This window comes from Nomascus leucogenys, unplaced genomic scaffold (genome assembly GCF_006542625.1).
Source record: "Nomascus leucogenys isolate Asia unplaced genomic scaffold, Asia_NLE_v1 Super-Scaffold_285, whole genome shotgun sequence".
NCBI classification, from domain to species: domain Eukaryota; kingdom Metazoa; phylum Chordata; class Mammalia; order Primates; family Hylobatidae; genus Nomascus; species Nomascus leucogenys.
The window spans coordinates 1,416,012-1,442,943 of NW_022095770.1; the positions used below are offsets into that span (position 1 = coordinate 1,416,012).

Below are 26,932 nucleotides of genomic sequence, written 5' to 3' on the forward strand. Positions count from 1 at the left end.
ATCCAGCCATTGGCTCTCTTAAGTTGAACATTTTCCAGTACTCTTCAAAGTTTAAACACTGCATTTAAAAAAAAAAGAATTAATTCTTATTGCTTAGACTTTTTATTAGCTAAATGAAGAGGCTCATACAGGTAGGGTACTTGTCGAAGCAGAATATTTTACTTCATCTCGCAGTGCTAATCCTGGGAAGTTGTCCCGTCTAGCTGCATATTCCTCAACATTGGCCAGCTCTGGTACTACACAGCAGCTCAGAGCACTGCGGTATATATTCATGTCATGAGCATCATACCACTCATCGGTCTTTTCATCATAGCACTCAACATTAAAGGTGGTGGTAAAACCATTAAAGCCACCCACCACAAACAAGAGGTCGTCCACCACCTCGATGCCAAAATTGCTACGAGGATTAAACATAGTGGGAATTGTGCGCCAAGTGTTAGCCACAGGGCTGTAGGCTTCGGCACTCCTAAGTCGATTAGCTCCATCAAAGCCACCTACCTGTGGATAGCAAAAGAAACACGGTTGACTGCTAACCATTGATTCTGTTCACTGAGGAGGCCCTTGTTGGTGGTACCAGTGATTTCATAACTCCCTCTTCCATTATCTTCCATGAAAAAAAGCTTTTCAGCCGGGTACAGTGGCTCATGCCTGTAATCCCAGCACTCTGGGAGGCCGAGGTGGGTGGATCATGAGGTCAGGAGATGGAGACCATCCGGGCTAACACGGTGAAACCCCGTCTCTACTAAAAATACAAAAAATTAGCTGGGCATGGTGGCGGGTGCCTGTAGTCCCAGCTACTCGGGAGGCTGAAGCAGGAGAACGGTATGAACCCGGGGGGCAGAGCTTGCAGTGAGCCGAGATCCTGCCACTGCAGTACAGCCTGGGCAACAGAGCGAGACTCTGTCTCAAAAAAAAAAAAAAAAGCTTTTCAAATACTTACCAATAGTAGCATAAACCCATTTACTAATACAAAATCTAGGGGTAATGTTTTGTTTTTTTTTTTTGTAGTACTAGATAAACTTACCGCATATACATGTTCTCCATAAGCAATCACGCCTATTCCACTCCTCCTGCTTCTCATGGGTGCTATGACTGTCCACTGATTACTTTCAGTGTTGTATACTTCTGCTGTAAACAGGCACTCGTTTCCATTAAACCCACCACATATGTAGACCTGTGTGAAGAGTTCCAAGATTATTAAAATTCCCACTCTAGGGAGTAGAAAGAAAGGATATGTGTGTAGTGGTAGTGGGCACTTAATTCCAGTCTGTACAGTCTGAATTTCTCTTTTTCATATGTGCATGCATTGCTTTTTATTTATTTTTTAGAGACAGAGTCTCACTTTGTCACCCAGGCTGGAGTCCAGTTGCGCCATCTCTGCTCACTGCGCCTCCCGGGATCTAACAATTCTCCTGCCTCAGCATCCGGAGTAGCTGGGACTACAGGCACACACTGCCACGCCCTGCTAATTTTTTGTGTTTTAGTACAGACAAGGTTTCACCGTGTTGTCCAGGCTGGTCTCGAACTCCTGAGTTAAGGCAATCCATCCCCCTCGGCCTCCCAAAGTGTTAGGATTACAGGCATGATACACTGTGCCCAGCCTATTTATTTTTATTTTTTGAGATGGAGTCTCGCTCTGTTGCCTGGGCTGGAGTGCAGTGGAGCTATCCTGGCTCACTACAACCTCGACCTCCTGAGTAGCTGGAATTACAGGTGTGTACCACTGTGCCTGGCTAATGTTTGTATTTTTAGTAGAGACCGGGTTTCACCATGTTGGCCAGGCTGGTCTCAAACTCCTGACCTCAAGTGATCCGCCCACCTTGGCCTCCCAAAGTGCTGAGATTACAAACACAAGACACAGGGCCCTGCCACATTTTTTTTTTTTTTTTTTTTTTGAGACGGAGTCTTGTTCTGTCATCCAGGCTGGAGTGCAGTGGCGCAATCTTGGAGCACTGCAACCTCCGCCCACTGCAGCCTCCACCTCCCGGATTCAAGTGATTCTCCACCTCAGCCTCTTGAGACTACAGGCACCCGCCACCACGCCTGGCTAATTTTTTGTATTTTTAGTAGAGACAGAGTTTCACCATGTTAGCCAGGATGGTCTCGATCTCCTGATCTCGTGATCCTCCCGCCTCGGCTTGCCAAAGTGCTGGGATTACAGGCGTGAGCCACCGAGCCCAGCCTGCATTACTTTTTTTTTCTTTTTTCTTTTGAGATGGAGTCTTGCACTGTTGCCCAGGCTGGAGTGCAGTGGCACCATCTTGGCTCACTGAAATCCTCTGCCTCCTGGGTTCAAGCGATTCTCCTGCCTCAGCCTCCCGAGTAGGTGGGATTACAGGCGCCCGCCACCAGGCCTGGCTAATTTTTTGTATTTTTGTTTTTGTTTTTGTTTTTGTTTTTTTGAGATGGAGTATTGCTCTGTCGCCCAGGCTGGAGTGCAGTGGCTCAATCTCGGCTCACTGCAAGCTCCGCCTCCCGGGTTCACGCCATTCTCCTGCCTCAGCCTCTCCGAGTAGCTGGGACTACAGGCGCCCGCCACCACGCCCGGCTAATTTTTTGTATTTTTTAGTAGAGACAGAGTTTCACCGTGGTCTCGATCTCCTGACCTCGTGATCCGCCCGCCTCGGCCTCCCAAAGTGCTGGGATTACAAGCGTGAGCCACCGCGCCCGGCCAATTTTTTTGTATTTTTAGTAGAGACAGGGTTTCACTATGTTGGCCAGGCTGGTCTTGAACTCCTGACCTAGTGATCCGCTCGCCTCGGCCTCCCAAAGTGCTGGGATTACAGGCTTGGGGCACCGCGCCCGGCCTTGCATTACTTTTTAATAAGCAAAATAAAAGGCAGTTGCAACTAGTCACCTTGTCAATTGAAGAAAGAATGAGTGCTCCAAAGTGAATACTGCCACTGCATCTTCCAACCACCCCAAAAAAGAGCAGTATCATTTCTGGGCTTGTACTTTGCATCCACCTCTTCCCTTCCCACCCTGGTCCTTTACCTTCCCATAGAGTGTTGTGGCGCTTGCATCACTCCTCTGTTCGTGCATGGGGGCGATGAGTGTCCATTGATTGGTCTCCGGCTCATAACGTTCAGCAGTGTTTAGACGCACGTAGCCATCAAATCCTCCCATGGCATAAATAAAGTTGCTGAGGACTGTCACACTGACATAGCAACGTCTGGAGTGCATCGGGGCCACCTGATGCCAAGTTTTCTTGACTGGGTCAAAACGCTTAACACTATTGAAATAGTCTACACTATCAAACCCCCCAATGATATACACATAGCCTTTCAAATAGGCTGCCCCATGGTAGGCACGGGGACTCTCTTCCTCACAAGTAACATTCACCCATCTGTCTGCCCGAGCGTCATACGCCTCAATGGCATTGGTGGGGCTCCCACCACTCCAGCCACCAATTGCAAAGAGGATGGCATAGGGCAAGCGGGGTCTGGTGAGTGGGTTGGTGAAATCAGAATTAGAGGGTCCATTCATATTGAGGTCATACATGGCCTTTAGGGCATTAATGATGACTGGTTTGCATTCCTCACTGTCTTTGACATAGTCATTCATCTTAACATTGTTCATGAAGTACTCAGCATGCATTAGAGCCAGGCGAACCTAAGAAGCAAACGCAGAAAGTCATTCAGGTGACCTGAGGGTGCCAGGAAATCCCACATCCTTAACTCCCATTTTACAATCTGCCTTTGAATTGCTGGAAATATTTTGGTTTGTTTTTGAAATGTATCAGTCACAGTTTAAATAGTCGATTTTGAGGTTCACACCATAATCCCAGCACTTTGGGAGGCCGAGACGGGCGGATCACCTGAGGTCAGGAGTTCTAGACCAGGCTAGCCAACATGGCAAAACTCCATCTCTACTAAAAATACAAAAATTAGCTGAGTGTGGTGGCACGCACCTGTAATCCCAACTACTCAGGAAGCTAAGGCAAGAGAATTGCTTGAGCCAGGAAGGCAGAGGTTGCAGTGAGCCGAGATCGCCCTACTGCACTCCAGCCTGGGCCACAGAGCGAGACTCCGTCTCAAAAAAAAAAAAAATACAAAAATCAGGCTGAATGCAGTGGCTCACGCCTGTAATCCCAGCACTTTGGGAGGCCGAGGTGGGCAGATCACTTGAGGTCAGGCATTTGACACCAGCCTGGCCAACATGGTGAAACCCCCATCTCTACTAAAAATACAAAAATTAGCTGGGCGTGGTGGCAGGTGCCTATAATCCCAGCTACTCAGGAGGCTGAGGCAGGAGACTCGCTTGAACTGGGGAGGTGGAGGTTGCAGTGAGCCGAGATCGCACTACGACACTCCAGCCTGGGCAACAGAGCTAGACTCCATCTCAAAAAAAAAGAAAAAAAAATTAGCCAGGCATGGTGCCGCATGCCTGTAGTCCCAGCTACTCTGGAGGCTAAGGCGTGAGAATTGCTTGAACCCAGGAGGCGGAGATTGCAGTGAGCTGTGATCACACCACAGCACTCCAGCCTGGGTGACAGAGTGACACTTGTCTCAAATAAATACTCATCAGCCGGGCGCAGTGGCTCACGCCTGTAATCCCAGCACTTTGGGAGGCCGAGGTGGGCGGATCACGAGGTCAGGAGATCAAGACCATCCTGGCTAATACGGTGAAACCCCATCTCTACTAAAAATACAAAAAGTTAGCCAGGCGTGGTGGCGGGTACCTGTCATCCCAGCTACTGGGGAGGCTGAGGCAGGAGAATGGCATGAACCCGGGAGGCAGAGGTTGCAGTGAGCCGAGATCACGTCACTGCACTCCAGCCTGGGCGACAGTGAGACTCCTTCTCAAAAAAAATAAAATAAATATTTATTTATTTATTTTTTATTTATTTATGGGGAGGTGGTATATACATTTGGAAGCTGAGAATGAGTGAGATAGAAGGCACCTCAAGTGGCCAGAGAGCAATCCCATTCCTTGGCCAATGGTCAGTACTATTAGACCAGGAAAAACCATGGTAATTGTTCAGTAATTGAGCATGTCTGTATATGTAAAATAATGCTTATTAGCACCAACTGACAACAATCGCGTGCAATACTTAACGATTTTTTTTGTTTGTTTTTTTTTATTTTTTTGTTAATTTGAGACCAAGTCTCTCTCTGTCACCCAGCTGGAGTGCAGTGGTGTGATCTCGGCTCACTGCAGCCTCCGCCTCCCGGGTTCAAGTTACTCTCCTGCCTCAGCTTCCCGAGTAGCTGGGATTACAGGCATGCACCACCATACCCAGCTAATTTTTGTATTTTCAGTAGAGACAGTGTTCTGCTATGTTGGCCAGGCTGGTCTTGAACTCCTGACCTCAGGTGATCCACCCGCCTCCGCCTCCCAAAGTGCTAGGATTAGACATGAGCCACTGTGCCAGCCATGATTTCTAATTCAACTTCTACCTTGGGTATGGAGAAATTCATAGAAAGGAAAAAAGCTGAAGGGAATGTCAGCCTTTAGAATTTTTTTTTTTTTTTTGAGACAGGGTCTCGCTCTATTGCCCAGGCTGGATTGCAGTGAGGTGATCACAGCACACTGCAGCCTTGACCTCCCAGGCTCAAGCAGTCCTCCCATTTCAGCCTCCCACCCAGTAGGTGGAACTGCAGGCATGCACCACCAAGCCTGGTTAATTTTTAAATTTTATAATTTTTTTTCTTTTTTTTTGAGATGGAGTCTTGTTCTGTCACCCAGGCTTGAGTGCAGTGGCATGATCTCAGCTCACTGCAACCTCCGCCTCCCAGGTTCAAGCGATTGTTCTCCCTCAGCCTCTTGAGTAGCTGGGATTACAGGCGCCCACTACCATGCCCAGCTAATTTTTGTATTTTTAGCAGAGATGGGGTTTCACCATGTTGGCCAGGCTGGTCTCGAACTCCTGACCTCAGGTGATCCGCCCACCTCGGCCAAAGTGCTGGGATTACAGGCGTGAGCCACTGCACTTGGCCAAATTTTATAATTTTTAAATTTTATAACCTATGTTGCCCAGGCTGGCCTCAAACTCTGGGCTCAAGTGATTCTCCCACCTTGGCCTCCCAAAGTGAGCCACCACACCCCACCTAGAATTATTTTGAAGGCTCTCTTCTTCCCCTACCACCAGGAAGGATTTTGGTCAAAGAATGTAACTTAGGTAAAAAGAACTAGTAATGCCAAGGGAAAAGACAGTTGCAAAATTCCAGAGAATAGTAGATGCCTTCTATCTAAGGACATGTAAATACAGCCTTGGGATCTGTCATATGTCTGAATTTTGCTTTTAGGACAATCTCTCTGTGATAAATGAATCAAGAGTGAACACTGACCTTAGGAAGCAAAATTGAAATGTGCTGCTTTCTATTTTGGGGGTCATGAGAAATCCACTTTAAAATGGCCTCAAATACAGCATCTTCCTGTTTGACATTGAGCTCATCTTTCTCGATGATATCCTTAAGTTCGGTGACTGAGAGCTCTAAAAATTCCTCCGAGACTTTCACCATCTCCTCGAAGTTGTGCAGTATGAACATGTAGGCCTTCTGCCTCAGCTCAGGACAGTAGTAGTAGTCCGTGAACTTACAGATGCCGATACAATTATCCAAGCACAGCTCCGACTTGAGGAACTCGCAGCAACCCCTGACGATACCCATGATGTTAAACTGGTCTGCAGCGGCAAGCAGTTTCTCCACATTGTCCGGTGTGATAGGCACGGTCCGGGTGTATGCATACTCAATGATTAGCTTCATCATGTCGGGAGAAATGCCAGGGATGTTGTATACCTTCTTTTCAGTGTTGTTCCAGCCACTTGTAAACAAAGCTCTGGAAAAAAAAAAAAGAAACTAGCAGCCACAGAAACATTTCTCTCCTGTTAGGTGAGTACATTGGAAATGGCCTGAGGAAGTGGGGTGCAGGCATGTGCTATATACAGTGGACAAGAAGAACACCTTTCCAAGAACTCTGACTTTGGTCACTCTTACCTTGTGGATGGAGAAATTAAGATGTAGAACTGAGAGTTAGACCCAGGTCTCTTGGGCCAGGCGTAGTGGCTCAAGCCTATAATCCCAGCACTTTGGGAGGCCGAAGTGGGTGGATCATGAGGTCAGGAGTTCAAGACCAGCCTGGCCAACGTGGGGAAACCCCGTCTCTACTAAAAATACAAAAATTAGCTGGGCGTGGTGGCACTTGCCTGTAGTCCCAGCTACTTGGGAGGCTGAGGCAGGAGAATCGCTTAAACCTGGGAGGCGGAGGTTGCAGTGAGCCAAGATCACGCCACTACACTTCAGCCTGGTGACAGAGTGAGACTCCATCTCAAAAAAAAAAATTTTTTTTCATATAAAATATGAGATTGGGGTTGTGGGGGGGGTCTCCCTATATTGCCCAGGCTGGTCTCGAACTCCTGGGCTCAAATGATGCTCCCGCCTCAGCCTCCCAAAGTGCTGGGATTATAGGTGTGAGCCACTGCATTCAGCCTAGAGTTTATATAGTCTTATCCCAGCAGCCACAGTGATTCTTATGAGTTTATGTTTCTTTGCTACTTGAAATCTTCCACTGAATTCCCTTCTTACTCAGGGTAAAATACAAAGTCCTTACCCAGGGAATGCTTAGGCCTCTGAGGTCTGGACCACTAATACCTCTCTGACCCTGTCTTCTTCCACCTTCCCTTCACTCTGTCTCCAGCCCTACCGGCCTCCTTGCTGTTCCTTAAGCACACCAGAGCTGCTTCCACCTTTGGTCCTTTGTACTTGCTGTGCCCTCTGCCTGGAAGGCTCCCCCCACATCCGCATATTTCTTCCTCCTTCGTCCCCTTGAAGTCTTTGTTCAAATGTTACTGTGTCAGCAAGACCTTCTCTAACAATCCTAACAATGGGGCAGGGTGCACTGGCTCACACCTGTAATTCCAGCACTTTGGGAGGCCGAGGCAGGCAGATCATATGAGGCTAGGAGTTCGAGCCCAGCTTGGCCAACATCTCAAAACCCTATCTCTACAAAAAATACAAAAATTAGCCAGGCATGGTGGTGCATGTCTGTAATACCAGCTACTTGGGAGGCTGAGAATCACTTGAACCTGGGAGGTGGAGGTTGCAGTGAGAGCCAAGATCACACCACCGCACTCCAGCCTGGGGGAAACAGCGAGACTCTGTCTCAAAAAATAAAAATAAAATAAAAATAAAATGGCCACTCACTGCTTTTTATCTTCCTTCCTTTTCTTATTTTCCCAGGCGTTTATGATGATTTGATATGCATTTTACTCATTTAATGCCTATTTCCCCATCCAGAGGGTAAACTTCATGAGAACAGGAATGCTTCTCTTTTTATTCATTGTTTTCTTTTCTTTTTTATTTTGGAAACAGGGTCTTGCTCTGTCACCCAGGGTAGAGTGCAATGGCACAATCTTGGCTCACTGCAACCTCCAACTCCTGAGTGCAAGCAATTTTCCTGCCTCAGCCTCTTGAGTAGCTGGGATTATAGGCGTGTGCCACCACGCTCAACTGATTTTTGTATTTTTTAGTAGAGATGCGATTTCACCATGTTGGCCAGGCTGGTGTCATCATATTGGTCAGGCTTGACTTGCACTCCTGACCTCAGGTGATCTGCCCGCCTCAGCCTCCCAAAGTGCTGGGATTACACGAGTGAGCCACCATGCCCGGCCTTTGCTTCCTTTTTCTAAGAGGTTTAAGGAAATGTGGTCTTAGAAATCAAATTCTTCCTCTAGAGCAGGGGTCTGCAAACCTACAGACTCTGTCCAAATTTGGCCCACGTCTTGTTTTCATGCTGCCCACAAATTAAGAATGATTTTTACATTTTAAATGGCTGGAGGAAAAAATCTTTTTTTTTTTTTTTTGAGATGGAGTCTCGCTCTGTCTCCCAGGCTGGAGTGCAGTGTCTTGATCTTGGCTCAGTGCAACCTCTACCTCCCAGGTTCAAGCAATTCTCTGCCTCAGCCTCCCGAGTAGCTGGGATTATAGGCGCCCACCACCATAGCCGGCTTTTTGTATTTTTAGTGGAGAAGGGATTTCACCATCTTAGCCAGGCTGGTCTTGAATTCCCAACCTCATGATCCACCCACCTCAGCCTCCCAAATTGCTGGGATTCCAGGCGTGAGCCACTGCGCCCGGCAGGTTGGGGGAGAAAATAAAAAGAATATTCTGTGACACCTGAAAATTATAATACATTCAAATTTCAGTGTCCATAAATAATCTTATTGGAACACAGCCACACCCATTCATTTAGTATTGTCTATGGCTGCTTTTGCGGTATAAAAACAGAGTTGAGTAGTTGCAACAGACTGTGTGGCCTGCAAAAACCTAAAACAATTTCTATTTGGTCTATTTCTGGACTCAGCTGAGTGCGTTGGCTCACGCCTGTAATCCCAGCACTCTGGGAGGCTGAGGCAGGCGGATCACCTGAAGTCAGGAGTTCAAGACCAGCCTGACCAACATGGTGAAACCTCGTCTCTACTATAAATACAAAAAAATTAGCTGGGCATGGTGGCAGGCACCTGTAACCCCAGCTACTCGGGAGGCTGAGGCAGGAGAATTGCCTGAACTTGGGAGGCAGAGGTTGCAGTGAGCAGAGATCGCGCCATTGCACTCCAGCCTGGATGACAAGAACAAAACTCCATCTCAAAAAAAAAAAAGAAAGAAAAATTAGCCAGATGTGGTGGCACACAGCTATAATCCCAGATACTCGGGAGGCTGAGGCAGGAGAATCACTTGAACCCGAGAGGTGGAGGTTGCAGTGAGCCGAGATTGTGCCACTGCACTCCAGCCTGGGTAACAGAGCAAGACTCCATTTCAAAAAAATAAAAATAAAAAATAAATTGTGGACTCTGCTCTGTGGTCTACATGAATGAGAAGTTTTAGCAACAGGTAGGACACATTGATCATATCTTCATTGGAATTGATTACTCAAACATTTTCAGCTCATGAACAAAATAGCCCTTCTACCTCCTGGGTTACAATGGTTTTAGCCCAAACTCCCTTTTTCTTCTGATATTTCCCGGGTATTTCCCCCTCATCCCCCTTCCCATCCCCTTAATCTTTGTTAATTTATCACCCTGTTTGAAATGGTCTCTATTGGGATGGGGGTACAGGGGGGTCCCTGAAGTGACATTGTCATCTGAAATCCAGTAGGGATGTCCAACCTTCCCAAAGGTTGGTTGGGTGAGAATCAAAGATGAAAGCACCTGGCCCATCAATAGTTGGTTGAAATCCAGTTGAAAAATCAGATCTTAAAGGCCGGATGCAGTGGCTCATGCCTGTAATCCCAGCACTTTGGGAGGCCAAGGCGGGTGGATCACGAAGTCAGGTGTTCGAGACCAGCCTGACCAACGTGGTGAAACCCCGTCTCTACTAAAAATACAAAAATTAGCTAGGCATGGTGGCGGGAGCCTGTAATTCCAGCTACTCGGGAGGCTGAGGCAGAAGAATCGCTTGAGCCTGGGAGGCAGAGGTTGCAGCGAGCCGAGATCACGCCACTGCATTCCAGCCTGGGGGACAAAGCGAGACTCCATCTCAAAAAAAGAAAAATCAGATCTTGCCAGGCACGGTGGCTAATGCCTGTAATCCTAGCACTTTGGGAGGTCAAGACGGGCAGATCACCTGAGGTCAGGAGTTTGAGACCAGCCTGAGCAACGTGGCAAAACCCTGTCTCTACTACAAATACAAAAATTAGCCGGGCATGGTGTCAGGCGCCTGTAATCCCAGCTGCTCGAGAGGCTGAGGTGGGAGAATGGATTGAACTGGGGAGGCAGAGGTTGCAGTGAGCCGAGATGGCGCCATTGCACCCTAGCCTGGGTAACAGAGTGAGACTCATCTCAAAAAAAAAAAAAAAAAGACAAAAATCAGATCTCTCAAGAGCAAAAGAAAAAAAAAAAAACAAAACAAACAAACAAAAAAAAAAAAGAAAAGAGAAAAAAGGCCCTGACCCTAGTCATGCCTCTTCAGAAGCCAAAGGAGCCAGGCAGGAGCTCCTGCCTGGACCAGAGTTGGCCAGGCACGGTGGTAATCCCAGCACTTTGGGAGACTAAGGCAGGAGGATCACTTTGGGCCAGGAGTTCAAGACCAGCCTGGGCAACATAGCGAGACTCCCTCTCTACAGAATATTTCAAAAGTAGCCAGACGTAGTGGCATGTGCCTGTAGACCTAGCTACTTGGGAGGCTGGAGTAGGTGGATTGTTTGAGCGCAGCAGTTCAAGGCTGCAGTGAGCTATGATTGCATCACTACACTCCAGCCTGGGTGAAAGAATGAGAGCTCATCTCTAAAAAAAAAATTTTTTTTTTAAATTTTTAAGGAGCCCAGAGCTTTGACAGTCTCCCTAAAGTTAACGTGGTGGGGTGGGAACCAGAAAATGGATCAAAGTGTCTCAAAATGAGCCCAATTACCCCTTTGGCTTAATTTGGCAACCCTGTTATACCTAAAGTAGGAACTGCAGCTACAGAGGATGTTCTTATGGGCACTGAACTCAAAGCCATTGACCTTGATGACCACGTCGCAGAGCTTGCCCTCTAGTCTAAGCTCGTTGAAGATCTCACAGGCCATCGCACTCATCTTCCTTTCCATGTGAGGCTGGTGGAAACGTGTGGAGGCCGCCGCGCTCTCCATCTCCATGGCACCCTGGGACAGTGGAGAGAAGCTGCTTTCCTAGGGTTTCGGGGAGGGTTGTGGGGGGCCCCTTTAGCCAGCTGTCGCTCCTTTTCCCTACTACATTTTTCCTATAGGGTCTATCAGGCAACCCAAGTTCCAGAATCCTGGCCCTGCAGTGAGATCACAGGATTGTTCTCTCAGGTTCTGGAACTGCCTCCTGGACTTGTCCTCTTCCTTCTCCCCTCCTTACCACCCCACTTAGGCTGAAAACCACCTCACACCTCCTTCTGTGTCCTCAAACCCAGAACAGGACCATGACCACTAGCACCATCTGAGTGTTTATTGATTCCAGCTCCTGTTACTCACCTGATACAGGTCTCTATCCCTGGAGCATCCATCTACCTTCCACAGCCCAACACTTGGGTCCCTAGACACCGAACTCAAGGAAATCCAAGTCAGTTGAGGCTGAAGGGAGAAGTAAAGCTGATTAAATTTCTTTCTTAGGCCGGGCGCAATGGCTCACACCTGTAATCCCAGCACGAGGTGGACGGATCACAAGGTCAAGAGATCAAGGCCATCCTGGGCAACATGGTGAAACTTCGTTTCTACTAAAAATACAAAAATTAGCTGGGCGTGGTGGCACATGCCTGTAGTCCCAGCTACTCGGGAGGCTGAGGCAGGAGAATCGCTTGAACCCGGGAGATGGAGGTTGCAGTGAGCCAAGATTGCACCACTACACTCCAGCCTGGCGACAGAGTGAGACTCCATCTCAAAAAAAAAAAAAAAAAATCTTTCTTTTTCTAGGGACGGGTTTCGCTCTCTCACCCAGGCTGGAGTGCAGTGGTGTGATATAACTCACTACAGCCTCAACCTCCTGGGCTCAAGTGATCCTCCCACCTCAGCCTCCTGAATAGCTGGGATTGCAGGTGCTCTGCACCGTGCCCAACCAACGCTGATTACATTTCAGAAAGCTGTCCCGGGTCTCCCAGCCCCCCTGGATGGGTTAGTCACTCAGTTTCTTCTGGAATGAGGAATGGCCTAGTTAACAGAGCCCCTTCTGGGTGATTAACAGAATTCAGTTTATGGCTCCTTCATCTCTCCTCCCATCCAGCCGTGTGGTTTTTCTGTTTTTGTTTCTGAGACAGGGTGTCATCTGTCACCCAGGCTGGAGTGCAGTGGTGTGATCTTGGCCCACCGGAGCCTGGACCTTCCGGGCTCAAGTGATCCACCTGCCTCAGCCTCCCGAGTAGCTGGGACTACAGTTGCGTGCCATCATGCCCAGCTAATTTTTGTATTTTTTGTAGAGACAGGGTTTCGTCATGTTGCCCAGGCTGGTCTCGAACTCTTCGGCTCAAGCGATCCTCCTGCCTCAGCCTCCCAAAGTCCTGGGATTACAGGCATGAGCCACCGCGCCCAGCCCCAGTCATGTTTTTGTCACACAAACTTTCAGCCTGGAAATGACCACGCTTGGCAAGGCTTTTCCTCCACAAAGAGTGGCAGAACCCTACCTACCCACGTAACCCCAACACCTTGGGACCTTCACCCTGCTCTTCACAATAAATAGAACCCTCCTCCAGTTTGCCTAGCGCACCCGGCAAGCCCACCCGGATCGCGGCCATCTCCCGGACCACTCGGTTCTCGGCCCCGCCCACTCCCCCGCCCCCGCCCCGGCCCCGCCCCCCTGCCCGGGCTCCCGGCGGGAGGCGACGCCTGCGCAGTGCGGTCGCGGGGGGCCGTCGTTGTCCCCCGAGCCGCCGACCGGGCCTCGAACGGGATGGCAGAGGAGGTGAGGAGGGAGGAAGCGTCCGGAGTGGGGCGGGCCCGGACTCCGACCCCCGGGGCGCTTCGAGCCCCCCAGCGGGTCACCGAGGCACCGCCGCTCCACCCAGGCCAGTAGCCGCCCCCTCGCGCACCCCGGCCCCGCCTCACACGCGCGCCCGAGCGAGCCCCAGGCTCCCCTCGGGCCCGGCGCGGCGCAGGGGTCAGTGGTTCTCTCGGGTCTCGGGACAGGTGAGCACCCTGATGAAGGCCACGGTCCTGATGCGGCAACCTGGGCGGGTACAGGAGATCGTGGGCGCCCTCCGCAAGGGCGGCGGAGACCGGTTACAGGTACCTCTGGGGCGTGCGGGGGCCGGCCAGGCTGGGGGCGGCTGGAGAGGCTTCCTGGCCATTGGGCCTTCCCGCTTTGCTCTGCCGCGGACCCCTCCTAGCTCTCTGCCCCAAGAAATGGCCGGGAGCTTGAAGGAGAGCGGGTTGGTTCGCCTGTCCTAAAACCCAGATTTCAGATTTCTCAATATGGTCATGCTGCTTCCTCTAATTGGACAGAAGGCGCCCACACCAGTACCTAGGGCCTTATCCTCCCCAAGCCAGCGGCTCCCCAGTAAGTTGAAGATGTCCAGATGGGCCGTAATGGTAGAGATCTCTTAGGAAGGACCTGATATTGAAGGAGTCAGAGGGGTCCTGAGTATTCACCCTCGCCCCTACACTAGGAGACTGCGTTTTCCTCAGGGTTAACGGGTACTAATTAGGATCACTTCCCCTCTATCCCTCTGTGTCACTCGGTAACTCCCCTAGGGCTTTGCCTACATCCTGGCCACTGAGCTGTATTGATTTCCATAATCATCCCCCAGGCTGAGGCAGGGCCACATTAGAATTCTGGTGCCTATTTAGGCATCATCTCTCTTTTGCCTTTTAGGTGATTTCTGATTTTGACATGACCTTGAGCAGATTTGCATATAATGGAAAGAGATGCCCTTCTTCTTACAGTAAGTCACATTCTAGCTTCCCTTGTTGAGCTTGACAAGACGATGGGTTCTAAGAGACAAGTAAAAGGAGTTTTCTCTTTTTCCAGATATTCTGGATAATAGCAAGATCATCAGTGAGGAGTGTCGGAAAGAGGTGGGTTGCTCCTGTCCTTTATTCAGAAATGGTTGTCATTTGCTACTTCAAATGGTTCCTGATTGGAACCAAAGATTCCAGTATAGAGACCTTAGAAAATTAATTTTTAAAAACTTGTTGTTTTGCTAAGGAGGATCTAGTTTTAATACATTAAGACAGCTTTTCCTTACTGGCCAGGACATATGATGATTAATGGTTGGAACTGGACATTATACTTACTGTTGGCTATAGAGTTTACAAGAGATTTGAACATTCTGGAGGTTCAGCAACTTACCCAGGGTCATACAGCCAAATGGCAGAGCTTGTTTGTTTGTTTGTTTTGAGACAGGGTCTCACTCTATCACCCAGGCTGGAGTGCAGTGGCTTGATCATTGCTCACTGCAGCCTTGACCTCCTAGGCTCAAGCGATCCTCCTGCCTCAGCCCTACTGAGTAGCTGGAACTACAGCCATGTGACATTACACCTAGCTAATTTTAAAAAATGTTTGTAGAGATGGGGTCTCACTATGTTGCCTAGGTTGGTTGCTTGACCTCCTGAGCTCAAGCAACCCTCTGCCTCAGCCTCCCCAAAGTGCTGGGCTTATAAGCATGAGCTACCACACCTGGCCTTTTTAAAAGAAAATTTATATTCTTCTGTTGGGTTCTAGTGTGTGTGTGTGTGTGTGTGTGTGTGTGTATTTTTTTTTTTTTTTTGAGACAGAGTCTTGCTCTATCGCCCAGGCTGGAGTGGCATAATCTCAGCTCACTGCAACTTGGGTTCAAGCAATTCTCATGCCTCAGCCTCTCGAGTAGCTGGGATTACCGGCATGTATCACCACGCCCGGCTAATTTTTGTATTTTTAGTAGAGACGAGGTTTCTCCATGTTGGTCAGGCTGATCTCGAACTCCCAACCTCAGGTGATCCGCCCCCGCCTTGGCCTCCCAAAGTGCTGGGATTGCAGGTGTGAGCCATCTCGCCCAGCCTGATTTTTAGGGAAATGTTCTCACTCCAAAAAAGACACACACATTGAGAATCTTAACACATTTCAGAAGTTTTCTGCCTTTGTTACTATGTCATCTTTGCATTTAATCTTCTTTTGAACAGATGGACAGGTATTCCATTTTATCTTGTAATGTTCCTGAGAATCATGCATGTATTAAAATTCGTTACTTGGTCAATTCTCATTTTTACTAGGCACTGTTACGGACTGGCTCTGTGTGTCACATGATCCCTGGAACAGCCCCTTAGGGTGTCAAAGTCCTGACACATAGAAGGAAACCTTAGAGGAAACACACGTAGATGCTGTGCATTCACGTGATATTGACACTTTTGACGGAATTGTCCACCAACATGCCGTGTCCCAAAGTACAGTCTTCTAGTTATATTTCATTTTTTTTGCCATATCTGTATATCATCTTTACTAAATCTTTCTCTAAATTGGCCTGCTTTTAAAAATTGTAATGAACTGTAAAGAAACAGGCTGGGTGTGGTGGTTCACGCCTGTAATCCCAGCATTTCTGGGAGGCCGAGGTGGGCAGATTGGTTGAGGTCAGGAGATGGAGACAAGCCTGGGCAACATGGCGAAACCCCGTCTCTACTAAAAGTACAAAAAATTAGCTGGGCATAGTGGTGCATGCTTGTAATCCCAGCTACTCGGGAGGCTGAGGCAGAAGAATTGCTCGAACCTGGGAGGCGGAGGTTGCAGTGAGCCGAGATTGCGCCACTGCACTCCAGCCTGGGCTACAGAGTGAGACTTCGTCTCAAAAAAAAAAAAAAAAGTTGTACATGAAAATGAATCCAAAACTACTGAGTTGAAAAGCGCTTCTCCATGAATTCCCTAAAGTTACCTATCACCTGAGAAAGTGGACTACATTCTGGGAAACACAGCATTAAGTAAGTTCTTACTGGTTAAGCTCTGACAATTGAGCTAATTAATAACAGCAAAAAAATCTTAGTACCCTTCTTCTCTCATAGTAAAATCTGATAGCCGGGCGCGGTGGCTCACGCTTGTAATCCCAGCACTTTGGGAGGCCGAGGCGGGCGGATCACGAGGTCAGGAGATCGAGACCACAGTGAAACCCCGTCTCTACTAAAAAATACAAAAAATTAGCCGGGCGTGGTGGCGGGCGCCTGTAGTCCCAGCTACTCGGAGAGGCTGAGGCAGGAGAATGGCGTGAACCCGGGACGCGGAGCTTGTAGTGAGCCGAGATTGCGCCGCTGCACTCCAGCCTGGGCGACAGAGCGAGACTCCGTCTCAAAAAAAAAAAAAAAAAAAAAAAAAAAAAAAAAAGAAATCTGATATTGCTGACTTTTAGACCTCACTCTCAAGGTGAGTGCAAAGGAATGACCAGCTCTGTGGATCCAGGTGCTCCCTGGACTTCACCAAATAGGTAAAAATGTGAGTGTATTGAGCGATTATGTTGGAAGATAATAAGAGAAGAGAAACTTAGGTCTTATAAATGACATGTCCCCAAAGGAAAACTTGAAGAAAATTTCATGTAACACTCTTAGATGAAGTTGCATCTTCTTTTTATTTGAGACACAGTTTTACTCTGTGGTCCAGGGTGGAGTGCAGTGGTGTGATCTTGTCTTGGCTCACTGCAACCTCCGCCTCCTGGGTTCAAACGATTCTCATTCTTCAGCCTCCTGAGTAGCTGGGATTAAAGGCACGTGCCACTACACCCGCTAATTTTTGTATTTTTTAGTAGAGACAGGGTTTCGCCATGTTGGCCAGGCTGGACTCGAACTCCTGACCTCAAGTGATCCACCTGCCTCAGCCTCCTAAAGCACTGGGATTTCAGGTGTGAGCCACCGCCCCTGGCCATGAAGTTGCCTCTTCTAGGTGACTTTTTTCTCATACTAAGCTGTAGAACGTTGCTGGGAAGAACTTGATATAGACTAATGGCCTTTCTCCCCATTTGAATATCCCAGCTCACAGCACTACTTCACCACTATTACCCAATTGAGATCGACCCACACCGGACCGTCAAGGAGAAGCTACCTCATATGGTAGAATGGTGAGTGATGGTGGTGGAGAAAAGCTTCTGGGCCCTTGAGATGGAGTAGGCTGGGAGGGGCCTATTTTTCCAGACCCTTGATGAGATGACAGTCTGCCTTACTTCACTGAGGGCTTAATTTAATGCTATTAGTCCAGCTATTGGAACAAACTTTTCAGATGAACCCAGGGGTTTTGTGGCTGCTGCTGGAGTGGAGACCCTCAGAGAATCCTTGGAATAAGTTAAAGATGCTTGGTGTCGGGGGATAAGTGCTTTGCGGAAGTGACTCTTAGTCTGTTTTGTGCTGCTGTCACAGAATAACAGACTAATTTATTTATTTATTTTTTCTATTTTTTGAGATAGGGTCTTGCTCTGTTGCCCAGGCTGGAGTCCAATGGCATGATCATGGCTCCCTGCAGCCTCGACTGCCTGGGCTGAAGAGATTCTCCCACCTCAGCTTCCCAAGTAGCTGGTACTACAGGCACGTGCCACCGTGCCCGGCTCATTTTTTCTATTTTTTGTAGAAATGGGGTCTCACCATGTTACCCAGGCTATTTTCAACTCCTGAGCTCAAGCAATCCTCCCACTTCGGTCTCCCAAAGTCCTGGGGTTACAGGCATGAGCCACTGCACCCAGCCTAGACTGGGTAATTTATAACGAATAGCAATTTATTGGCACACAGTTCTGGAAGCAGGGAAGTCCAGCATCGAAGGACTGGCTGGCATTTGGCAAGGGCCTTCTTGCTGCGTTATCTCCTTGTGGAAGGGCAAAGAGAGTGGGGGAGAGAGAAAGAGAGGAGTTGTTTTTATAAGGAATCTGTGATAATGACATTAATCCATTCATGAGGACGATGCCCCATGACACCTCCCATTAGGCCCCATCTCTCAACACCTCCACACTGGGGATCAAGTCTCCAACACATTCAAACCACAGCAACCGTCATCACTGGACAGAGCTCCAGTTCTCCAGATAAAGGGTTCACGGAGGAAGGGATTCAGAAGAGTGCCGACTTCAGCAGTCAGCTTGCCCAGCACTTGTCTCTGTTGGGTTGCTTTTCTCATCCTCTTCCTTTTTTTTTTTTTTTTTTTTTGAGATGGAGTCTCGCTTTGTCACCCAGGCTGGAGTGCAGTGGCCCGATCTTGGCTCACTGCAACCTCCCCCTCCTGGGTTCAAGTGATTCTCCTGCCTCAGCCTCCCGAGTAGCTGGGATTACAGTAGCTGCCACCATGCCCAGCTTATTTCTGTATTTTTTAGTAGAGACGGGGTTTCACCTTGTTGGCCAGGCTGGTCTCAAACTCCTGATCTCAGGTGATCCACCCGCCTTGACTTCCCAAAGTGCTGGGATTATAGACATGAACCACTGTGCCCTGCCACCCTCTTCCTTTTAAGGGCAGCTAGCGTAAGGATGAGGCCTCTGTCGGCAATGCTGTCAGAGAGTACTTGGCTCCGTAAAGGGAAAGGATGAGTTATTTACTTCAGTGATTTGAATTTGGGGTTTTCTGGGGTGTCTGTTTCCAGGTGGACCAAAGCGCACCATCTCCTATGTCAGCAGAAGATTCAGAAGTTTCAGATAGCCCAGGTGGTTAGAGAGTCCAATGCAATGCTCAGGTAAGGGTCTTGCTCTGGAAAACATTTCTATCAGACTATTAAGAACTGTTTTGTTCAAAAAAAGGAGGTGGGGGAAGAGTAGAGAGGAGTTAGTTGCTTAAAGGACCGGAAGGGACATGGCACTATGAACAACTGATGTGATACAGCTAAAGCATTTCTTACCCTTGCTAGGAAACATTCAGCAGGTAGTGGGTGTAGTACAAAATGGCCAGGGCACTATCTCTGAGAACAAACCAAGTCTAGCTCTTTCCTTCTCTCTCCTCTTCTCTGCTCTGCTCTGCTCTGCTCTGCTCTGCTCTGCTCTGCTCTTCTCTTCTCTTCCCTTCTCTACTCTTCTCTACTCTTCTCTTCTCTTCTCGGGATGGAATCTCGCTCTGTCGCCAGGCTGGAGTGCAGTGGTGCGATCTCGGCTCACTGCAACCTCCACCTCCTGGATTCAAGCGATTCTCCTGCCTCAGCCTCCCGAGTAGCTGGGATTACAGGTGCCCGCCACCACGCCTAGCTAATTTTTGTATTTTTAGTAGAGACAGGGTTTCACTATGTTGGCCAGATGGTCTCAATCTCTTGACCTTGTGATCCGCCCACCTCGGCCTTCCAAAGTGCTGGGATTACAGGCGTGAGCCACCACGCCCGGCCAAGTCTAGCTCATTTTTCACAATGGTAAAAGACTTTTGGGGTCTCTCTGGTGACTGGTGTTCTTCACGGCGACTGGGAGATGGCTAGGCTGGGACGCTTGATCATTGGCGGCCTTCACTGAACAGCTGTCTCTGCCGGAGATTTCTTTCCTGGAGGAAAGAAATCCTCATAAAGGAAGGAGTGACATGGGTGCCTGCCCTCAAGGGTTGTGCATCCTAATTGGGGAGATTGGCTAGCTCCTGAAAAGTCAAGACAGTGGAGACGTGTGCTGACCCAGTAAGTGCCAGGGTGGGAGTGCGTGTACCCTAGTGAAGGTGCCCAGGTTACAGATTAGCTTCCTGGTTGTATGGACAGCAACAGAAAACATATGCCTACCTTCCGCCATAACAGCATCTCTCCCAGGTATGTACCCCAGAGGAGTGAGGGCATGTAGCCCCTATAAGACATGCATAGGGTATTCATGGCAGCTGTATCCATAACAGCTGAAATCTGGAAATCTCTCAACTGTCTATCAAGGAGAAGCTGGGTAGATAAATTGTGGCATGTTTATGTGGTGGAATAATGCTGCATAGCAGTGACAAAGAATAGACTCATTACATGCAAAATATAGATAAACTACATAGCATTATATTGAACAAAATAAGCCAGGCACAAAAGAGTACATTGTGTATGAGTCTATTTATATGAAGTCCAAGGACAGGCAAAGCTAATCAGTGGGAGGGATGATATTGACTGGGAGAGATCATGAGGGAGCCTCAAGCTAATTAGTTACATGGGTGTATATGTATGTCAAGATCAACTGAGCTGAACACTTAGGATTAGCACACTTTGACCGCTTATTGAATATATCGTATGCTGTATTTTATTTATTTTTTTTTTGAGATGGAGTCTCGTTCTCTTGTCCAGGCTGGAGTGCAGTGGTGCGATCTCGCCTCATACCTGTAATCCCAGCACTTTGGGAGGCCAGGGCGGGTGGGTTGCTTGAGCCTAGGAGTTCGAGACCAGCCTGGGCAACATAGGAAAACCCCATCTTTACAAAACATAAAAAAATTAGCCAGGTGTGGTGGCGTGCACCTGTGGTCTCAGCTACTTGGGAGGTTGAGGCAGGTGGATCACTTGAACCCGGGAAGTCGAGGTCGCAGTGAACTGTGATTGTACCACTGCACTCCGGCCTGGGCAACAGAGCAAGACCCTGTCTCACAAAAAACCCAAAAAAACAAGTAACCCAAATAGGAAGCCAAGAACAGCAGTAGAGGCAGTGCCATTTCAGAATTCCTCTATCTCTTTTCAGGGAGGGATACAAGGCCTTCTTCAACACACTCTACCATAACAACATTCCCCTTTTCATCTTTTCTGCGGGCATTGGTGATATCCTGGAAGAAATTATCCGACAGATGAAAGTGTTCCACCCCAACATCCACATCGTGTCTAACTACATGGATTTTAATGAAGATGTGAGCCAAATCCTGTTTGGGCTGGGAAAGGACGAGGGATGGGGACCACCAGCCAGGGCAGTTAGCTCTGCATGAACCCTAACCTGGGGAAGAAGGGGAGGGAAGCCATGCTGGCTTCTTCACCCTCAGGCAGTTGTTTATGGGTTACTTTTTGGCCAGGCACGGTGGCTCAGACCTGTAATCCCAGCACTTTGGGAGGCCGAGGCGGGCGGATCACTTGAGGTCAGGAGTTCGAGACCAGCCTGGCCAACATGGTGAAACTCCATCTCTACTAAAAATACAGAAATAAGCCGGGCGTGGTGGTGTATGGCTGTAATCTCAGCTACTTGGGAGGCTGAGGCAGGAGAATCGCCTGAACCCAGAAGGCAGAGGTTGCAGTGAGCCAAGATCACACCACTGCACTCCATCCTGGGCGACAGAGTAAGACTCTGTCTTCAGAAACAAACAAAAACAAAAAAACTTTCAAAGGATCCTCTCTCTTTGGTGTTTGCCTGACAGTCAACTCTCTGCCCTGGGGTACCTAATTTGTGAGCCTGCCCTGCCCCATGTCACTGTCATATTATTATGTGCCATTCTGGGTCCTAAAGGGTTTGGGGTTTGATTTGTTTTTCCCAAGCCAGAGGTGGGCTGCTCCAACTCATCCACGTTCTGACTTTTTTCCCCATGAAACTGATGGTTGGAATTTTCATCATGTTGACCTGCAGTGAGGATGTGGCCCTCAGCTGAGCATTAGCACATGTGTAACCTGAGCGGCATATGTATCGCAGCTTTGTACATCCACCAGAACAGATGATCTGCAATATTGGGTGGCTCCTGTTCATTTAAACTAGGAGTTACAAACTTATGCTGTAAAAGGCCCTGTCGTCAATATTTAGGCTTTGTGGGCCATGGCATCATTGTTGCAACTGCCCAACTTTGCCTTTATAGCATAAAAAAGCAGCCATAGGCATCATGTAAACAAATGAGTTTGGCTGTATCCCAATACAACTTTATTTACAAAAGCAGGCCAAGTCTGGCCCATGGGCCCTAGTTTAGGCTACAGTGAAGTTTTGGCATTCTCTATCACTTTTGGGATTCCCTTTCCTCTGTGACAGAGACAGTGGAGAGCTGGTGCCGCATGGGTCCCTGCAGCCCTTCCATCTGTCTCTTGTCTTCATTATTTAGGGTTTTCTCCAGGGATTTAAGGGCCAGCTCATACACACATACAACAAGAACAGCTCTGTGTGTGAGAACTCTGGTTACTTCCAGCAACTTGAGGGCAAAACCAATGTCATCCTGCTGGGAGACTCCATTGGGGACCTCACTATGGCCGATGGGGTTCCTGGTGTGCAGAACATTCTAAAGATTGGCTTCCTGAATGACAAGGTGGGTAGAGGACCAGGGCTGCTTCTCTTCATGGCTTTCTTCTCTTTGAATGCCCATTAAGAAATGCCTTTGAACACATTCTTCTTTTTTATTTTTATTTTATTTATTTATTTATTTATTTATTTATTTATTTATTTATTTTTCAGTCTCGCTCTGTCGCCCAGGCTGAAGTGCAGTGGCACAATCTCGGCTCACTGCAAGCTCCGCCTCCCGGGTCCACACCATTCTCCTGCCTCAGCCTCTCCGAGTAGCTGGGACTACAGGCGCCCGCCACCACGCCTGGCTAATTTTTTGTATTTTTAGTAGAGACGGGGTTTCACCGTGGTCTTGATCTCCTGACCTCGTGATCTGCCCGCCTCGGCCTCCCAAAGTGCTGGGATTACAAGCGTAAGCCACCGCACCCGGCCTTATTTTATTTATTTATTTTTTTTGAGACGGAGTCTCACTCTGTTGCCCAGGCTGGAGTGCAGTGGCGCCATCTCGGCTCACTGCAAGCTCCGCCTCCTGGGTTCACGGGAGCCTCAGGCTCCCAAGTAGCTGGGACTACAGGCGCCCGCCACCACTCCTGGCTAATTTTTTGTATTTTTAGTAGAGACGGGGTTTCACTGTGTTAGCCAGGATGGTCTCGATCTCCTGACCTTGTGATCCGCCCGCCTCGGCCTCCCAAAGTGCTGGGATTACAGGCATGAGCCACTGCACCCAGCTTTTTTTTTTTTTTTTTTTTTTTGAGATAGAGTCTCACTCTGTCGCCCAGGCTAGAGTGCAGTGGCGCGATCCTGGCTCACTGCAAATTCCACCTCCCAGGTTCAAGAGATTCTTCTGCCTCAGCCTCCTGAGTAGCTGAGACTATAGGTGTGCACCACCATGCCTGGCTTATTTTTGTATTTTTACTAGAAATGGGATTTCACCATGTTGGCCAGGCTGGTCTTGAGCTCCTGACCTCAAGTGATTCGCCCACCTTCGCCTTCCAAAGTGCTGGGATTACATACGTGAGCCACTGTGCCCAGCCACCTTTGAACACCTTCTGTATGCTAGACACTAGATAAATATTATGGGCACAGAAGGAAGCTGTATTCTCTTGGAGCGCATAATCTCATAGGAAACAGAAACCCCGTGATTACAGCTTTGTCTTACCACATGACCTGACAGGCGTTCAGAGGGAAGATCAGGCCGGGCACGAGATCCTAGCCTCAGTTTACTGATTGTGCACCGCACTGTCACTCTTCTCAGCATTTCATGGATATTAATTCATTTGATTTTTATGATGACCCCTTAAGGTAGTGAGTGTTATCCTCATTTTACAGATAAGGAAACTGAGGCCTGGGGTTAAGTAACTTGCCTAAGATGATAGAGTTCAGGAAACAGTGGGGCTGATTACCAGTCCTAAAGCCTACTGGAAGGCATGATTGAGATGGGAGATGTTGGTAGTGAGGACATTGGTTTATAATTCAGGGAAGAAAAATAACAAGAACAGATCAGGGACTGAGAGGGGTGAAAGCAGCATTATCATAAAGGGGCCCAAATATGGGGTGAAGCTAGGCAGCTGCCAGGGTGCTTCCCCACAGCCTGCAGGCACTGGAGCCCACCAGGATGCTTAAGCCATGTAAAACTGGGTCCTGTTGGGTGTGGTGACTCACGCCTATAATCCCAGCACTTTGGGAGGCCGAGGCAGGTGGATCGCCTGAGGTCAGGAGTTCGAGACCAGCCTGACCAACATGGAGAAACCCCGTCTCTACTAAAAATACAAAATGAACCAGGTGTGGTGGTGCATGCCTGTAGTCCCAGCTGCTCGGGAGCCTGAGGCAGGAGAATCGCTTGAACCCAGAGGTGGAGGTTGCCGTGAGCTGAGATTGCGCCACTGCACTCCAGTCTGGGTGACAGAGCGAGGCTCCGTCTCAAAAAAAAAAAAAAAAAAAAAAAAGGGTTGTGGTCAGGTGTGGTGGCTCATGCCTGTAATCCCCCCACTTTGGGGAGGCCAGGGCAGGGGGATCATTTGAGGCCAGGAGTTTGAGACCAGCCTGGGCAACATAGTGAGACCCTGTCTCAACAACAACAACACAATCAGCTGGGTGTGGTTAGCATGCCTGTAGTTCTAGTTACTCAGGAGGCTGAGGCAGGAAGATGACTTGAGTCCAGGAGGTCGAAGCTGCAGTGAGCCAAGATTATGTCACTGCACTTCAGCCTACACAGCAGAGTGAGATCCTATCTCAAAAAAGAAAGAAAGAAAGAAAAAGAAAGGAAGGAAGGAAGGAGAGAAAGAAAGTAAGGAGAGAGAGAGAGAAAGAAAGAAAAAGAGAAAGAAAGAAAGAGAAAGAAAGAAAAGAAAGAAAGAAATTCAGTCCGGATGGATTAGAGGCAATATCTGTTTTGGTTGTTTTTTTTTTTTTTTTTTTTTTTGAGACAGGGCCTCACTCTGTCACCTAGGCTGGAGTATCATGGCTCAATCTTGGCTCCCTGTAGCCTTAATTTCCTGGGCTCAAGTGATCCTTTCTGCCTCAGCCTCCCGAGTAGCTGGGACTACAGGCACGCACCCCCATGCCCGGCCAATTTTTGTAGAGATGGGGTTTTGCCATGTTGCCTGGGCTGGTCTCAAACTCTTGGGCTCAGATGATCCTTCTGCCTCAGCCTCCCAAAGTGGCAACATCTGGTTTTTTGTTTTTATTCCTTGTTACTGTCTTTTGGTATTGACCCAAGGGTTAATTGTGATAGCCCATGCCCATCCCTCGTCTGTCTCCAAAGGGTAGGTCTGGTAACCTTGAACTCCTTTGGCTCTCAAAAGGGAGCTGGGAGTTGCTTCTTGAATGCTCTCCTCCCCAGCTCCAGGGGCTTTGAGAGTGAACTACGGAGGACAGGGCATTTGGGGACCCTCTGGCTTCTTCCTCTCATTCCGGGCAGGTGGAGGAGCGGCGGGAGCGCTACATGGACTCCTATGACATCGTGCTGGAGAAGGATGAGACTCTGGATGTGGTCAACGGGCTACTGCAGCACATCCTGTGCCAGGGGGTCCAGCTGGAGATGCAAGGCCCCTGAAGGCGCAGGCTCCAGCCCGGCCTGCAGGCCGTGGTGAGGAGGGGCGCCTCCCCAGAGTCCGCTCCCCCATGAACACAGAGCAGAGGCCAGGGTGGCCAGCAGTGGCTGGGTCCTTCCATGCCCCTCCGTCCTCCTTTCCCTGAGCACCTTTCATCACCAGAGGCTTGAAGGAACCCCGCCATGTGGCAGGGCACAAGCACTGTTCCTGGTGAACCTTGGACCACAGCATGTCAGTGCTCTAGGGATTGTCTATTCCAGGGATTTTTTTCAAAATTTTTAAACATGGGAAGTTGTTCTTCAAACAAATATAATGTGTGAAACAGTCAACATTTTTAAAATGAAAAAAAAAGCTGTTCTGATTCAGGGGATGTGGGTGGGGGTAGAACCTGGACCTCTTGGTCCTGGGGGCACATGCGATGCTTCTAGGAACACAGTTTGAGAACCACCACAAATTGGCCTGAGCCCCCATCCGAGCACAGCCTGATTGTGTCTGTCTGGTTCAGTGTGGGGCTGAAAGGATATGTTCTAGCCTACAGTGGTTTGACTTTATTCTGATTCAGCCATCAAACTTGAAATTCATTTGGGATCGGTGGGGTTGAGGCAACGCTGTGTGACGGCCCCCTCTTTAGGGATCACTGAGGGGATGCATTCGTGTGTGGCTGTCCCCCTATGCCCTAGGATCTCCTTTCCCCTCCTCTTATGGGTCGGGGCCACTAAAGTGGATGACCTGAAAAGGGGAATTTAGAGCAGGGACCTGAGGGAGACTGTGCCAAGGTGAAACAAGTGATGTGTGCACTGTGGTCTTGCATTATTGGGCCGACCCTGAAGAGCCAGTTCAGCATTGTCTTACTTAGCCTTAGAGGAAATCACCAGCACCCTTCCTGCAGTGTTCGGCTAGCCGTTGGAAAGTTCTATTATTCTGCAGATGTGAAGCGGGAAGTAATACAGATGTTACTGAAGGCCTGCGGTGTGCCAGGTGCCACTCTGGGCACTTGGGTGCCTGCCAGTTCACCCTCACAATGACCCCACAAGTAGTTGCAGCTCCTCCTGCTTCCAGATGGCTCAGGCAGGACGGGTAACTTGCCCAAACTCCACAGCTGGGAGCTGGAGCCAGGATTTGAATGTTTCTGACCAAAGCCCATGCCTTTTGCTGCATTTCTCTGCTTCAGGCCTGTTCCATTCAGTTTTGGGAGGAGGGAGTGGCCACCACCTGAGGCTGGGTTAGTAACCACTTCCAGACTTTAATCAAGGAGCTTTCTTGGCCGGTGCAGTGGCTCATGCCTGTAATCCCAGCACTCTGGGAGGCCAGGGTGGCAGATCACTTGAGGTCAGGAGTTTGAGACTAGTGTGGCCAACATGGTAAGACCCTGAGGTCTCTACTAAAAGTACAAAAATTAGCCGGGCTTGGTGGCCCGTGCC

At 48.9% G+C, this 26,932-nt stretch overlaps 2 protein-coding genes across 6 annotated transcripts; one reads left to right on the top strand and one right to left on the bottom strand.

The window, feature by feature from the left end:
- Positions 1 to 47: 47 nt before the first annotated feature.
- Positions 48 to 13,830, bottom strand: KLHL10 (kelch like family member 10). Of its 3 annotated transcripts, XM_030808184.1 has the most exons (7): positions 13,661 to 13,830; positions 11,914 to 12,012; positions 11,378 to 11,577; positions 6,291 to 6,780; positions 2,995 to 3,612; positions 1,025 to 1,174; positions 70 to 498 (listed from the first exon to the last, which is right to left on the bottom strand). In XM_030808184.1, the coding sequence occupies exons 3-7, from the start codon at positions 11,569 to 11,571 to the stop codon at positions 124 to 126; spliced, it is 1,827 nt and encodes a 608-aa protein (XP_030664044.1). In that variant the 5' UTR covers positions 11,572 to 11,577; positions 11,914 to 12,012; positions 13,661 to 13,830; the 3' UTR covers positions 70 to 123. The 3 variants fall into 3 exon arrangements, with proteins under 3 accessions (XP_030664045.1, XP_030664044.1, XP_030664043.1); XM_030808185.1 differs by lacking the exons at positions 11,914 to 12,012; positions 13,661 to 13,830 and having other exon boundaries at positions 48 to 498; positions 11,440 to 11,679; XM_030808183.1 differs by lacking the exons at positions 11,914 to 12,012; positions 13,661 to 13,830 and having other exon boundaries at positions 11,378 to 11,713.
- NT5C3B (5'-nucleotidase, cytosolic IIIB) lies at positions 13,249 to 25,840 on the top strand. Of its 3 annotated transcripts, XM_003279441.3 has the most exons (9): positions 13,249 to 13,333; positions 13,558 to 13,656; positions 14,243 to 14,312; positions 14,399 to 14,445; positions 17,356 to 17,441; positions 18,939 to 19,028; positions 20,956 to 21,118; positions 22,283 to 22,483; positions 25,379 to 25,840. In XM_003279441.3, exons 1-9 carry the CDS (start codon positions 13,322 to 13,324, stop codon positions 25,511 to 25,513), a joined length of 903 nt encoding a protein of 300 aa, XP_003279489.1. In that variant the 5' UTR covers positions 13,249 to 13,321; the 3' UTR covers positions 25,514 to 25,840. The 3 variants fall into 3 exon arrangements, with proteins under 3 accessions (XP_003279489.1, XP_030664047.1, XP_030664046.1); XM_030808187.1 differs by having other exon boundaries at positions 13,264 to 13,927; XM_030808186.1 differs by lacking the exon at positions 13,558 to 13,656 and having other exon boundaries at positions 13,296 to 13,333.
- Positions 25,841 to 26,932: the final 1,092 nt, after the last annotated feature.